General features: G+C 55.3%; 1 protein-coding gene across 2 annotated transcripts in view; it reads left to right on the top strand.

Annotated features, from left to right (window-relative positions):
• SEMA5B (semaphorin 5B) overlaps window positions 1-13102 on the top strand; it is a 108018-nt gene extending 94916 nt beyond the window's left edge. For both annotated transcript variants that reach the window (XM_058661294.1, XM_058661295.1), the window contains 14 exons: window positions 1830-1965; window positions 2905-3112; window positions 3228-3435; window positions 7744-7861; window positions 8006-8187; window positions 9187-9330; window positions 9477-9624; window positions 9740-9965; window positions 10081-10299; window positions 10852-11022; window positions 11135-11284; window positions 11679-11723; window positions 12128-12333; window positions 12491-13102. In XM_058661294.1, coding sequence (XP_058517277.1) covers window positions 1830-1965; window positions 2905-3112; window positions 3228-3435; window positions 7744-7861; window positions 8006-8187; window positions 9187-9330; window positions 9477-9624; window positions 9740-9965; window positions 10081-10299; window positions 10852-11022; window positions 11135-11284; window positions 11679-11723; window positions 12128-12333; window positions 12491-12649 — 2320 coding nt within the window. In that variant the 3' untranslated portion in view covers window positions 12650-13102. The remainder of the gene's footprint in view (window positions 1-1829; window positions 1966-2904; window positions 3113-3227; window positions 3436-7743; window positions 7862-8005; window positions 8188-9186; window positions 9331-9476; window positions 9625-9739; window positions 9966-10080; window positions 10300-10851; window positions 11023-11134; window positions 11285-11678; window positions 11724-12127; window positions 12334-12490) is intronic.
• Window positions 13103-15330: the final 2228 nt, after the last annotated feature.

Genomic DNA, 15330 nt, shown 5'->3' with positions numbered 1-15330 from the left:
AAGGACAGTGTTGGGAGCATGGGCAGAGGTGAGAGTAAGGCAGGAGCAGAGAGGCAGGCTGACCCCCAAGGACAGACGTGCAGCAAGCATAGCCCGCACTGGATCGAGTGGAGGAGAGCTGGCTGGCAGGACTCGGTGTGCCCAGTACTTAAGATGGGCAGTGGCAAGCAGAGGACAGGAGTAGTAGAGGGGCATCAAGAAAACGTGGCAATGCCAGTGTGGATTGAAACTGACACACCTGCTGCCTGCTAGGTGAGTTCTGGTGGGGGTGGGGCATCAGTGAGCAAAAGCAGATGTGGCTCTGGTAAGACAAGAAGAGCAGGACAAAGAGGAAATGGAACACGGACTCACAGCCGAAAGGGGCTCATATGCAAAACTGAGAGGGTCTCATATCCAGTGAATGCATGACAGAGAGCCACTTGTGAACACAGCAGAGACAGCACCTGCTGAAGTGACCCAGGGGCTTACAGATCAGAAAGTAGCTGAGAGAAAGCTTGGGCTGGCTGCTGGGTGTGGCTTGGGAGAGTATGGACTGAGGCTGGATGCTTCTGATGGTTGGGAAGAGCCTGAGTGAGGCAGGGCTGGGCTGGGCTGACCCAGCCGAATGGCAACCCTAGGGATTTGAATGGGTGCACTGCTTTCACGCAGTGGGAGGCCAAGACGGTTTTTGTCCATGCTGTGCTCCATCAGCCCCCATGCTTAAGGAGCCTGCATTCTAGAGAGGGAGATGGATATTAAACTGCCCATTTTAATAGTGATAAATGCCACAAAGGGAAAGGCAGTGGGTGGGAACACTTATGGTAATATGGAGGAGTAGTGATCAGGGACGATTTCCTGCAGGAAGTGACATCTACAAAATGAGGAGGGATTAACCAGGGGCAGAAAAAGTCTACTACAAGGAGACAACAGCTCTTTGGGAGGGAAGAAGTATTTTAGGACCTGAGCAGGGAGTGGTGTGACCGGAGCTTTGAGGGTGAGGAGGGGAGGACATGAGAGGAGGCTGAAGGGGCAGGGCTGGCAGCATCATGTCTCAAAGAGCCTTGTAGACTGCTTTCTGGACTTTGATCTTTATCTGGGAGCAAGGAGAAGTTGTTCAAGGGTTTGAAGCAGGCTGGATGTGCCTTGGGAGATGCTCACTCTGGCTGCTGCATGGAGAAGCGACCGGAGACCACTGGGGTGATAATGTCCCATCCAGAGGGAGTGGAAGAGGCAGGTGTGCAATAGGGCAGGTGCTGAGAGCAGGCAGAAGTGGAGAGAAGTGGGCACACTTGAGAGGGGGAAGGCATGTCGCAGCCAGGACTGGGTGTTGTGTTGTCTCTGTGAGGCTGGGGTTGCCAGGGGACTGGTGGGTCTTAGAGGTTCTCTGGCTTAGGCCAGAGCTGTGGTTTGGCAACCAGTCTTTCAGTAACTTAACCCGTAAGAATGGAACAGAAGGAAAATATCCGAGTGTAGCACAGTACAGGTGCATGGTGCTGAGCTGCAATGTGAAAGGGATTTTTTTTTTTTCCTGGGGCGGGGCAGGAGGAGCTGGTGTGCATGAATTGTGATGCTTAGAAACCACCAGGTGCATTTCTGTCCCCCATACTGGCTGGGGGAGGGGGGAGAAGGGGCCTGGAATATCCCCCCCTTGTTCTTGTGTCAGTGGGTTTCTCAGGGCAGGGGTGGGGGGAAAGGTTTGCAGACTGTGAGGCCCACCTCTCCTCTGTGATGCACCAGGCCCCAGGGTGAGCCCAGGGGTTTAATAAGTCTTGCAGATTGGAGGTGACCACTGGGAAATTTCAGAGCCTAAGGTGGGGAGTAGGGGGTCCCCACCATCTCTTGCCTTTCAGAAACAGCATTGCCGCCTCTGCTGTCTGCGCCTTCAACCTCAGTGCCATCTCCCAGGCTTTCAACGGCCCCTTTCGCTACCAGGAGAACCCCAGGGCTGCCTGGCTACCCATCGCCAACCCCCTGCCCAATTTCCAGGTACCACCTCTCCCTTCATGGTCTTGCGTTCTCCCCAGTTGAGCCCACCACAAGGCAGTTCCCAGCTGCTGCTTAGCACAGATCTGTCCCTAAGGGCCTCCCCCATCTCTGGGGTCTGCCATGGTTCCCTCATAGTATGGTAACAACCTCTAGGGCCCTAAGTAAGAAGGGATGAATGGACAGGAGGCAGAGCAGGGGCACATAACTCAGAGCCATTGCAAACCTCCTGGGAGACAGGGAAGTGGAACCTCTGTATCCATATGGGACAGAGAGCCAGGGCAGTGTTGAACAGCCTCATGCAGTGTGTCCAGCAGGTGGCCAATGTGTCCTGCAGGTGAGCATCACCCCTGCTTGGATAGAGGAGACTGCTGGTGGATGACTTTCCATCCAGATCCCCCCACAGGCACTGGGACAGAGCTGGGCAAGAGCTCAGGCTGTGTGGACCTGCTAAACAGCCACGCTTGTGTCTGTACCACTTGGGACAAAGTCCTCAACCCCGTTAAACAAAGGATAATAAATAATACTCCATAGATGTGTGCAAAGGCTGATATGCCCAGAATACAGGGGGAGTGGCTGCCCTGCTCCCCTCTCTCCACCTTCAGTGGAGTCATTGGGAGAGCTCTGAGCTGATAAAGACCAGGGAAGGGGAAGGCAGGCCTTGACCACGCATGCAGAGGGGGACTTAAGCCACAGCATGACATCTTGGACATAGACGTCTATACTCGTGGGACTGGTTACAAATTATCAGTTCCCTCTGCTCTCCCCAGCCCTGACAGGCCCCTCTGCCCTCATCCCCATTTCCTCTGGGTACTCCAGGAAGGGTGCAGGGGTTATCTCGCAGGTGGATGTGCCTACGGGGCAGGGATTGGAGGATGTTAGCCTGCGGCCACGGCCCCTAACACCAAGCCTGGGTGCACTTGATTTGGCTCCCCACGGCAGTGCGGCACCCTGCCAGAGACTGGCCCCAACGAGAACCTGACGGAGCGCAGCCTTCAGGACGCACAGCGCCTGTTCCTGATGAGCGAGGCAGTGCAGCCGGTGACCCCAGAGCCCTGCGTCACCCAGGATAGCGTGCGCTTCTCACACCTCGTCGTGGACCTGGTGCAGGCCAAGGATACGCTCTACCACGTGCTCTACATTGGCACCGGTGAGCCGGCCTTCCTCCCACCCCCTGACCTGGGCTGCTGTGAAGAGGGGTCGTGAAGTTCCAGGGCCTTCAAGATCACCTGTATCTGCCCCTCACCGCATCCTTTTCCCTCCAGAGTCGGGTACCATCCTGAAGGCGTTGTCCACGGCGAGCCGCAGCCTCCGCGGCTGCTACCTGGAGGAGCTTCACGTGCTGCCACCGGGGCGTCGCGAGCCCCTGCGCAGCCTGCGCATCCTGCACAGCGCGCGCGCGCTCTTCGTGGGGTTGAGCGAGGGTGTGCTGCGCGTGCCGTTGGAGAGGTGCGCCGCCTATCGCAGCCAGGGGTAAGGCGGCCACACCCCGGGAAGTTGCGAGGCTGGGGTTTGGGACTGGTCCCAACGTCTCTGAACCTTGGCTTGTGCCTTCTCTAAGCTGGCCCACAGGATCCCACGGGGGGGAAGGGAGGGACTCAATGGGGGCAGGCTGCATACACAAGCTTCTCTGTGGGGGAGAAGCGTGCGCTTAGCCAGTTGTGAGTGCTGCAGCCCCAGCGCCTGAAGCTCCGAGAGCTTTATCTGTGCAATTCTTGCCTGGAGTTGCGAGTTCAAGGGGAGCTAGCTAGTGCTTGGAGTCCTCTACCAGCATTTGCTGCTTCAGCTTCCTCCCTGTTAAGCAGCGGAGAAGGCTGGGGTGGAGGCAAAACACTATGTGGGGAAGCTGTGCTGTGGCCTTACACATTTTCCCACAGTGGGACACCGGGGTGAAAGGGGAAAGCCTAGGTCAGGCCAAAGCCTGCTGGCCAGGCTGCGTCTGCTGCCACCCAGCCTGCATCTCTTCCTCCTTTGCTGGCACAGTCACAGCCGCGCGAGCTTCCATGACCTTTGCACAGAGCCCTCCCCGCTGTGCCATCTGTCAAGAGCTGGGGGACAAATGGCACTCCTGCTGCTGAGGGCTGTTGCTCAGCCACTGAGGGGAGGGCTGAGAGCCCGGCAGAGGGGACCAGGCAAGCTCCTCATTAGCTCCAACATGCAACTCCATCAGCAAAACAGCACCGTTTTACAGTGCCCAGCGGTTTCAGGCCACTTTTCAGAGTGTGAGAGGAGCTTGGTAAGATGAACAGGCCTGGAATGTCCCTTGAAGTTTCCAGATGTCTGCTGGGGGATTGGAGGGGAGGGTGACCCTGGCTGATATCTGACACTGGGCGTGACAGGTGGAGTTGGATCTACCTGGCCTGTCTTAGCTGTTATCCACCGAGCAGGTGGCTTTGTGAGCACCTGCTCTGTCTTCCAGAAGACTGGGGTGGGGAACTTGTGTGCAGCGAATGCTGTGAGCTGTTGTCAGCAGAGGCCTCACAGTGCTCATGAAGCACCAGATCCCGTAAGTCAGCAGTGGCAGCCAGAGTCTTCATTCCTGTTTTATCTTCCCAAGCACATTTCAGAGCCTTCCAGCCTCCTGGGCTGTCTGGAATCTCATCATTCATGACACAGATCAGGGGGCAGTGCTGGGCAGTAAATCACCAGCTAACTGCTGACAGCATTGCACCCACTTCTTATGTTTTTGAACTCTGTGTTATTATTCAAATTTTCACAAATGTTTTGTTCTCTAAGAGGCTTTTAATCTTTTGAGCGCAAAACCCGATGTCTCGGGGATTTTCTTATGCCACCCCAGGTAGCCCTGCTCAGCACAGGATACCTCTGCAGACAACGGCTTAACTGGCTACACAGCGGCTTAACTGGCACAGCGGCTTAACTGACTACGCCATGATGCTACTCCTATTTATTTTGTAAGTCAGAGTTTCAGAGAGAGAGAAAGGGAGGAAGGGAGAGAGAAAGAGATTCCATCCACTGGTTCAATCCCCAGTGATCCCAATGGCTAGGGCTGGGTCAGGCTGAAGTGAGATAGGAGCTGTTTGATGCCTGTCATAGAGACCCTGCCAAGAAACTGTACATAGATTTTTTTTAAAGTGTTAGATTACCTCCAGGTTAATAGAATGAGCAAGCAAGTATATGCATCCACCAACCCTAAGGCTCCAGGGTTCAGCAAGCGAACTTCCCATCTAGGAATATTAGCATTTGCACTGGGGAGGGGTACCAAAGCTGGTAGGAGGGTGAGGATGGGTAAGCATGCCACCCACTCCTCCACTCAGATTCAGAGGGTTTGTCTCCAACCAGCTTCTTTCCTTTTTTGTTATTGTCTTTAAAGATTTATTTAATTGAAAGACATAATGTCAGAGAGGAAAGAAAGAGAGACTTTCCAACCACTGGTTCATTCCCCAAATAGTCACACAATAACCAGAACTGAAGCCAGGAACCAGGAAGTCCATCTATGTCCTACCATGTGGGTGACAGGAGCCAGCACTTGGGGCATTTTCTGCTGCTTTTCTGGGCCATTATCCAGGAGCTGGATCTGAAGTACAGCAGCTGAACCTGGAACCAGTGTTCTGATATAAGACCTTGTGTCACAGATGACGGCTTAACCCTCTGTGGCAGAATTCCACCTCCTCCCACCCCTGCAGCCATATTGTTTCACTTAGGTGCACCTGAGCCCCACAGGCATCACCAGAACCCCGGCCTGGCTAGGAACCAGGGTTCATCAAAAAGGAGCCAAGGAAATGGACTGCTGTAGGCAGGAACCGCCCATCTGCTCCTTCTCACTTGCCTTTCGCCCTGTCCCTGGGAGCTCTTCTCCTCCCCTGCCTGTCCCATAAGCGCCTAAGCTCAGAGGCCCTTTTTCTCTGACCTCCCTTCGTGGCTGAAGGCCGCAGGCTGCCTGGGAACCTGTGCAGCCTTAAGTAACACTCCCAAACTCCCACCCCCCTGCACTTTCTACCTTGGACAGCTCCTATCCTGAGACTTGCTAACAGGCACCTGCTTAGGACTTGCACATTTGTCTCTGTCCCAGCCTATGGAATGAACCCCATTCTTTTTTGTAATGGATCTTTGTGACAGAGCAGTTAAAAAATAAAAAGACATGGTGATATATTATTGATCTGATGGCTGCTTTTATAAAAAGAATTCTCAACTGTCATCCATTTGTATGGTCAGAGATGTTTTCTCTTCTGTTTGCAGCTTTCATTTTCTTAAGAGTGTGGCTTCTGTGTAAGCTTTAAAGTGACTTTTAGCAATGAGTGATGGAGCTGGAGTCTCATGGCTTGGGGAGGGTCCCCTTCAGCTTTCATTCAAAGACAGGTCAGGCACTGGCTTTGGGGCAATCTCCAAGGGCCCCTCTGCCCAAATACTCTGGTGATACACACTTGGTTTTGGTAGGAAGAAGCTTATGTGTTGCTACTGTTAGTGACTAACCATGGCAAACTATTTTTCTTGCTTATAAAGTGTCCCATAAGCTGCTTCTACACCCTGGGCTGGCTTCCTTTCTGAGGGCAGGGAGAAATAAACTCAAGAGTGTGTTTTACTGTGCTCCAGTTGGTTGGATTTGTTAGTGGTTATTTTGCCCAGTGTTGGCAAGGAGTTGAGGCTGGAAGCCACAGGGTATGGCACTGTTTTGCCCAAATATGTGGTCTCAGGATGTTCAGTGTTGTGGGTTCTGTCCATGAAAGTACCTCATCTCAGACCATGATCCCAGGTGAGACCATGGACAGTTCACAAATGGTCTGAGGTGAACAAACTGGAAACAGATTTGCCAGCAGCATCTGACTGTTCTGGATCCCCAGGTATCACCTTACCTACGCAAGGTCACAGGTGGGCCAGAGCAGGGGGCAGAGCTTTCTTCTCCCACTTCCTCCACCATTTAGAACACTTTTCTTGTAAAGTCTCTCCTTGGTCTCTGGAGCCTGCTATGCCACTGTAGAGCCCTGTGAAAAATAGATAATTCATTGGACAGTTGATGCTCCTTAAAGCTTCCAGAAGAAAGAAAAGATCTCGGTTGGAGAAATCAGCAGTTGCGCCCTCTCGTCTTTCTTGTGTGGCATCTTAACCCTGTGCATCCTTGGCTCTTTAGCCACTGGGAAAATCTCTGAAAAGGCACATGATGATTTTGACTCCTCCACCAGTCACCCCCTCCTTCCTGGCAGTCTGACACCCTCTTTTCTGTTTTCTCACCTCCAACTTCTGAGTCCCTGCTCATGTACTATCGCCAGACCCTTTCCGGCAGACTTGGTCAGAAGTGGATAGAAGTGGTGTTAGCAGGTGGGAGGGATTCAAGTCTGCCCTGGCAGTGGCAGTGGGTTCTGTACGTGTGTGGGGAGCCCTCCTCTGGCTCCCTTCAGTTAGCCTTCCAATTAGCCATAGACAGCAGATCATGATGCCACAGTCGCCATAGCCTCTTTCTGCTCCTTGAAATCCTGTAGAGGACATTGAGGTTTTTGTTGCTGTTGTTCAACATGTGATCCATACTATACATAAATCAGAAGGAGAAAAGAAAGAGAGGACTCCCGCCCCCAAACATGAGCAGAGGAAGCACTGGGGCATACCTGGATGTGTACCTTTTTACTAGGTGACACAGAGAGACCAGCCCGGAGGCAGGGTTACCTAGGACACCTGACACAGAGTAGGAGTTCAGTGACCTTGGTTGTTATCATAGAGGGTCCACCAGATGGACAGAGCTATTCAGAGGGGAGTGTTCAGGTGCATGCTTAAAATGCAGATGAGACTGGGAAAGCAGCAGGTATGAGTTTGAGTGCTTCTGTCTGGCAGGGCATGCCTGGAGGCACGAGACCCATACTGCGGCTGGGACGGCAAGCAGCAACGCTGCAGCACGCTGGAGGACAGTGCCAACATGAGCCTGTGGACCCAGAACATCACAGCGTGCCCCGTGAGAACTCCTTCACACCCTCACCTCCCAGCCTTATGCCCCTACCATCTCTGCCTCAGGCTGGGTCTTCCCATCTGTATCCCCAAAGTCCCCTAGGGTTTCACACCCTCCCTGCTCCTTCCCACCCCCTATGCATATCTACAGGTGCGGAATATGACACGGGACGGAGGCTTTGGCCCGTGGTCACCATGGCAACCATGCGAGCACTTAGATGGGGACAGCTCAGGCTCGTGCCTGTGTCGGGCCCGATCCTGTGACTCCCCACAGCCTCGCTGTGGGGGCCTCAGCTGCCTGGGGCCAGCCATCCACATTGCCAACTGTTCCAGGTATGTGCAGGGACAGGACTTGGGCCAGGGTGGGGCGACCTGGAGAAAGGAGGCGTCACCACCCAGGTGTTTGCAGCAGGGGATGGGAGTCGCTCCAGGCAGGGCAGCCAGGAACTGCAGAGGTGGCTGATGTCCTTGGCTAGAAGCATGAGCCTGGTGGGGGAGGGGTGTCCCCATGCTGGGTGCTCTGGATGCAAAGAAGGCGGGCGTAATAGTCACTGCCAGATAAGGGCTAGCCTCGCTGTCCCAACGTGAAGGACAGCATAGATGCAGTGGTGAGACAGATTCTGTGCCCATCCTGGACTGCCCATCTGGAGATGTGACCTTGGCCAAGCCATCTAACCCATCTGAGTCTCTCTGAGGGTCCTGGGCCCCACATGAGAGTGGCTGGGAGATGTGAAGAGGATACTGCGTGTGGCCAGTTTACACACTGCCTGGTGCCTGGGGCTGCCTTCAGATTGCCACAGTATCAACTCACAAGTAATCCTGGGTGGTCTTAAAATGTCTATCCTATATATGTTTATTGGCTTCACTTTCACAGCCACTTCATGGGGCAGGTACTAAGACATTACCCTGGTTTTCAAGGAAAAGGAAGGTGTCTGTAGCTTGTCCAGGGTTAAACCACTCAGGAAGTAGGAGAGCCTAGATTTGAAAATTGATGTCGAAGTAGACAAGAGGGAGCAGGTTCTGAGGTTGCATGAAGGTGTGTGCAGGGGTGGGGAGGGTGGTGGGAGAGGGGGAGGCCTAGGTGCAAGGATGCAGCTTGCAAAGGCAGCCTGTCTTTATGGTCCTTAACTGGGAAGGCTGCCCATGGAAGGAGGCTTTCCGTTAATGTTTGAGGAGGAACGCAGTGGATGAAAGCCTCAGGGGAGCAGATGTTTTGTGTCACTGCTGCAAGGCCTGTCCTGTCCTGACAACCCCGTCAAATCCTTCCCAGACTAGCTGTAAACAGCTGGGACTCAAACACCAACCCGGCTCTGTCCCCTTACTTCCCACCAGGAATGGGGCGTGGACGCCATGGGCATCTTGGGCACAGTGCAGTACGTCCTGTGGCATCGGCTTCCAGGTCCGCCAGCGAAGCTGCAGCAACCCTGCCCCTCGCCACGGGGGGCGCATCTGCGTGGGCAAGAGCCGTGAGGAGCGGTGAGCGGGCATCCTGTGGACACACCTGCCTCGAGACCTCTGAGCCAGCCAGAGGCTCCAGTCTTCCCTGGGGAAGGTGGCTGCACCTCGCAGTTCTCCCCAGACTCCGCGTGTCCAGGTGACGCCTGCTTTCCGTCCCCTCGCAGGTTCTGTAATGAAAACACACCCTGCCCGGTGCCCATCTTCTGGGCCTCGTGGGGTTCCTGGAGCAAGTGCAGCAGTAACTGCGGTGGCGGCGTGCAGTCCCGGCGGCGGACCTGTGAGAATGGCAACACCTGTCTGGGCTGCGGCGTGGTAAGCTCTCCTGGCCGGGGGAAGGCGCATGCAGGCACAAGCGAGCCTAATACCTGGGGACCTGGAGACGCGGTGGCTCTGAGACCCGCCCGCTTCCTGCCCCCCTCCCCCGCAGGAGTTCAAGACCTGCAACCCCGACAGCTGCCCCGAGGTGCGGCGCAATACGCCCTGGACGCCGTGGCTGCCGGTGAACGTGACGCAGGGCGGGGCGCGGCAAGAGCAGCGCTTCCGCTTCACCTGCCGGGCACCCCTGGCCGACCCGCACGGCCTGCAGTTCGGCAAGAGGAGGATGGAGACTCGGACCTGCCCCGCTGACGGCTCCGGAGCCTGCGACACCGACGGTATGGTACAGCGATGACGGCGGGGGTGGGGAGTTGGGGCGAGCGAATCGTGCTAGGGAGGGCACCGGGGCCGCGCAGGAGCCCACGTCGCTGAGGCCCCGGGTGCCTTCCCCAGCCCTGGTGGAAGACCTCTTGCGCAGTGGGAATGCCGCCCCGCACGCAGTGAGCGGGGGCTGGGCGTCCTGGGGCCCGTGGTCTTCCTGCTCCCGGGACTGTGAGCTGGGCTTCCGCGTCCGCAAAAGAACCTGTACCAATCCGGAGCCCCGCAATGGGGGCCTGCTGTGTGTGGGAGACGCGGCCGAGTACCAGGACTGCAACCCGCAGGCTTGCCCAGGTAACCCTGCGGGCACCCAGGGAGTCTCTGACAGTGGGAAAACCTTGCGCCCAGGGGACCCTGTGCCCTCCCCTCCCCCCAGGGGGGGGCGCCAGCTCCCCATGCAAGAGTCCCCAGGACAATTTTTCCTTGGACTCTGGACACAGTGACTGCTCTGCTGAAGAGGGGTCTTTCCTCATGCCTTGTGTCTCTTCTCCCACATCATGGTGGAATGGATATGTCCGTCTGTCTCTACCAACACACACACACACACACACCACACACGGAATGGATATGTCTGTCTGTCTCTCCACACACAGAATGGGTATGTCTGTCTGTCTCTACCAACACACACACACACGGAATGGATATGTCTGTCTGTCTCTCCACACACAGAATGGGTATGTCCGTCTCTACACACACACACTGCATTTCCCTGCCAGTCCAGTTTCCTACAGGATGAAAGTGGGGTGGCTGAAGGTTGAGGTCAGTCCCTGCCAGCGCCCCCAGTGGCCTGACTTGGGATGGCACTGGCTCCCCTTGGACTCCTTGTGCTCCATCCCTTTGCTTCAGTTCAGGGAGCCTGGTCCTGCTGGACCCCATGGTCCCTGTGCTCAGCCTCCTGTGGCGGGGGCCACTACCAGCGCACGCGGTCCTGCACCAGCCCCGCACCCTCCCCCGGCGAGGACACCTGCCTTGGGCTGCACACGGAGGAGGCGCTGTGTGCCACCCAGGCCTGCCCAGGTACTGCGAGCTTCCAGCCCTCCCCGCCCGTCAGCTCCCCCCAGAGTAAGGGGGTGGGTGGGGGTCGGGGCCCTCAGATCCTCACCGAGGAGGACCCACCCACTTCCCACAGAAGGCTGGTCACCATGGTCTGAGTGGGGCTCGTGCACGGAGGAAGGAGCCCAGAGCCGCAGCCGGCACTGTGAGGAGCTGGTCCCCGGGCCCAGTGCCTGTGCTGGGAACAGCAGCCAGAGCCGCCCCTGCTCCTATAGCGAGATTCCTGGTAGGCCAGCACCTGCACATCACCACGAGCCCCCTCTTCGGTAGCATGTATCCTGTGTGGGGTGTGTGGGGGGTGCAGGGTGAAACCCCTTGGCAGTGGGGTGGGGGTGGGGGTAGGGTGGGAGGAGGTTGTGCAGCCTGGAACCACCAAGAGAAAAACCCATCTCTTCGCCTGGGTACATGCACTTGGGGTTCTGGCACTTCCCATTCAAGAGGCGTCAGCCAGGAGTAAGTCTAGGGGAGACAGAAGAGATTAAAGGCCCCCAGGTGGCATCCTGTGGCTAGGTGTTGGCCCTGGGCTCCTCCTAGCAATGCATGCAGCTCAGGAAAGCCATGTCTCCCCTCCTCTCCTCTTCCCTCTGCCCCTCACCCCCTCTCCACTTGTCTTCCTGCAGTAATCCTGCCTGCCTCCAGCGTGGAGGATGCCACTGGCTGTGAAGGTAAGAGGAACCAGTACCACCCCCAGGCACTGGCATTCTGCCCTTCATTGTGCTGCATAGCCTGGAGTCTTCCCCTCTCCCAACGCAGACAGCCAGCTCTTGCTGGGAGTTCACAGCTCTGAGGCTGCACAGGCAGAGGATTCCGGGGAATTCTGCCCCTGCCCACAGCTAGAAGCCATCAACCCTCTGTCCCAGGGAGAGACCTGCAACTCCAGACCCTCTGACTCAAACCGCAGGGTGTTGTGTGGGAGAGGTCCCTGTGGCAGGTTACCCAACCTCTGATCTCAAAACCCTTTTTCTTGATGTCTCAGAGACTCCTGTTGCTGTTTCTGTTCCTCAGAGAGGCAGCTGGTAGTCCCTCCATTCCCCTTGTCTCACTGCCCATCGCCTCTCCTCCCCACCAGGGTTCAACCTCATCCACCTGGTGGTCACCGGTGTCTCTTGCTTCCTGGGCTCTGGACTCTTGACCTTGGCGGTGTACCTGTCCTGCCAGCACTGTCAACGCCAGTCCCAAGAATCCACACTCGTCCATCCCGCCACCCCCAACCACCTGCACTACAAGAGTGGGGGCACCCCTAAAAACGAGAAGTATACACCCATGGAGTTCAAGGTGAGAAAGCAGGGGGAACAGGGTGAAGCGATTACTGACTTAGGTGCTAAGCCAGGTATAACTGGACAGGGCACTTGGTGTGATCCCTCCTGCTGTCCTTGCCCTGCTTGTCCCCTTTCTCCTCACCCTGCCTCTCTGTCCCTTCCTCCTCACACAGACCTTGAACAAGAATAACTTGATCCCTGACGACAGAGCCAGCTTCTACCCACTGCAACAGACCAATGTGTACACAACTACCTACTACCCGAGCCCACTGAACAAACACAGCTTCCGACCTGAGGCCTCCCCTGGACAACGGTGCTTCCCCAACAGCTGATACGCTGTCCTGGGACCTTGGGCTCCTTGCCTTTGTAAGGCACAGAGCAGGTACAGGTGGGACCATGGAGCCAGTTTGCTTTGCTCTGTGTGCACCAGGCCAGGGACTTGCTACCTTGGCTGTGGGGTTCTCACTTGACTGCAGAGAGCTCTGGCTGGCAGTGACCATGGGCGAGAGGACTGGCTTCAGGCTGGCACATGGCTGTGGTTCCAGTACAGCCCCACTGTCTCATGGCCTCCCTGCAACCCACGGTCATTTTGACCCTCCCCTGCTGTGTCTGGGCTGCAGACCTACTGGGCATGTGAGGAACTGGAGGATGGAGATGGCCGCAGGGCAGTCTCTTAGGTTTGGGTTGGAAATGACTTCTTGCGGTCATCAGGAACCGGAAAGGCCTGGTTATCTACATTCTGATCAGCCCTGCAAAGAACTAATCAAATGGCCCCAGTAGATCTTGAATCTGGGCCATTGTGGTGCTGCTGACATGGTGTATCCACCTCTGTCTAGCAATCCATTCTCTCCCTGGTCAGAGACAGTGGGGACTGGGAACTGGAATGTGGAGCTGAGCTTTGCTGAGAAGCCCTTTTCATCTGGGCTGGCCTTGCCCCCTCTGGATCCACAAGAAGTGGCCAAGAAGAAAGGAAGGCTCAAGGCAAGTAGAGACAGAAGTGCTGCTTCTGTGTCTGCCTGGAGACTCCCTTCTAGTGGCTGCTCACCAGAGTGGAAGCTAAGACATGCTTGGGAGTCTCTGCTGGCCCCTTACCTATTCAGGAACGTGTGCACATGCACACACACGTACATACACATGCAATCACCATCTGTTACAGCAACAGAAAATGGTGTTGGTTTGTGGTGTTGTTAATTAAAGATGAAATCCAGTCTCCAAATGTAACTTTGCCTTTGTGGCTGGGGTAGGTGGGATGGGGAGTGGTTGGTGGGGTGGGACAGCTTCTCTTGGCACGGCGTGGTCATCAGAGCAATGCTGTAAGATAACAAGTGTTTTTTTTTTAAGGTAGAAGAAATAATCCAGGTGGGGTTGGACTCTGATATGGGATTCCTTTCCATTTGTGGGTGCATGTACACACAGACACACACACACACACACACACACACACATTGCTCTAAACTATGTGGAAGAGACTGGAGGTAAACATCCTCAAGTGTCCCAAATGGGGACACAGCAACACCAGAGCTGCACAGCTGGACACTTCTACCCAGCCCCTTGGCAGCTCCTCCGGGAAACAGGTGCAAGGTGGGAATGTGAATCCATCAATGCAGGTTTAATGCGTATTATTTACTGAGGTAGCTTCATTGCTGGGCAATATGGAGATTCAAACTGAGAGGTGAGAAAACCTGTGAGGTATGTGTGTGGGTGGAGGGAGGGAGGGAGCGTAGGCAGTTTCTACTGCATTAATTAAAGATGAAATCCAGTCTCCAGATGTAACTTTGGAGACAGCCTCAGCCCACCAGAATCGATGCTTCCATTGGGTGAAGTTGATGGACACGCTCCATTTAGCGAACAATTTTCTGGCTTACTTTGCTGGATCACTTGTCACTGGAGTGCCGGTGGAATCAGACTGTAGGTTGAGGTGTAGACTTGTGAACTGAGGGTGAGAGCTGGATGTTTACAACTTGAAGGCATCTGGAAGACAAGAGCAGAAGGCGAAACAGAGCCTTCCCGGGCTCCTTCCTGCTGAGCCAGGGCACCTGAGACATGCTCAGGCCTGGGTGGAGCTCAGCAGAGAGTTCAGGGAATGAGCGTGTGGGTGGGGTGGAGGTTCCCAGCTGGCCGCTGTGAGCCCTCTGAGTCCAGAAGTTGCGGGGCCCATGCAACAGTTTAGATCCTGGACCCACGGATTGCCTTGAACATCTGTAGTAGATCCCAGGAAGTTTAAGAGTATTCCAGGGCCCATGGTGTCTGCCTCAAAAGGGCTGCTCACGGCCCACATCCAGCAGAAGTCCTGGATAGGGGTATAGGAAGTGGTCATGGCTGGAATGCTGTCAGCAGATGGGCATCACTTTGGATGCTGTAGTCACACACACACACACACACACACACACTCTGAATACTCTTTGCTGAAACATGGGGCTGTAGTGGCATGGCACTCCAAGTACACAAAGAGGTCCACATGGCAGGTGCATGAGCTGGTGTGGTTGGCCAAGGCTGTGCAGCAGCTAGCCCAGGAACTGCAGCATTCTCTGGGCAAGATGGAGAACCCCAGACTGTGCTCCCTGACAAACAGGGTGTGACTCACTCTGGCTGGCATTGGCTGTGGTGTGAGCAGCGGAAGGCTGTCTGGGGCTAACTGGCTGTGCAGGGAATGAGGAGATGGAGCAGTGGGAGCCCCAGGGCTTCTAAGGGCTTTGCACTGGTTACACAACTTTGTGCACATTTTGAAAAATCAAAAGCATTCATGTTTGTTGCATGAAATCCAGAGTATACCAGAACTATATGAATAGTCACCATGAAAACCATCTCAAACATCACCTAAAAGCAGCTAGAAATCAGAACAGAAATTCTGGCAGTATGCTCAGTAAAATTAAGATGTATCCCAAATTCTGACACAGCTTCAGGATCCCCTGGCCTGAAGATACCCGAATTCATGTCTATGCCATGAAGTGGCCTGCTGTGTGTGTAGAATCTATGCATAGCCTCCTGTCATTTCCAGATTACTTCAGCCTAA

Source organism: Ochotona princeps, chromosome 3 (assembly GCF_030435755.1).
Source record: "Ochotona princeps isolate mOchPri1 chromosome 3, mOchPri1.hap1, whole genome shotgun sequence".
Classification (NCBI taxonomy): Eukaryota; Metazoa; Chordata; class Mammalia; order Lagomorpha; family Ochotonidae; genus Ochotona; species Ochotona princeps.
The sequence above is the reverse complement of the archived record's forward strand: the minus strand, read 5'-3'. Positions and strand labels throughout refer to the sequence as shown.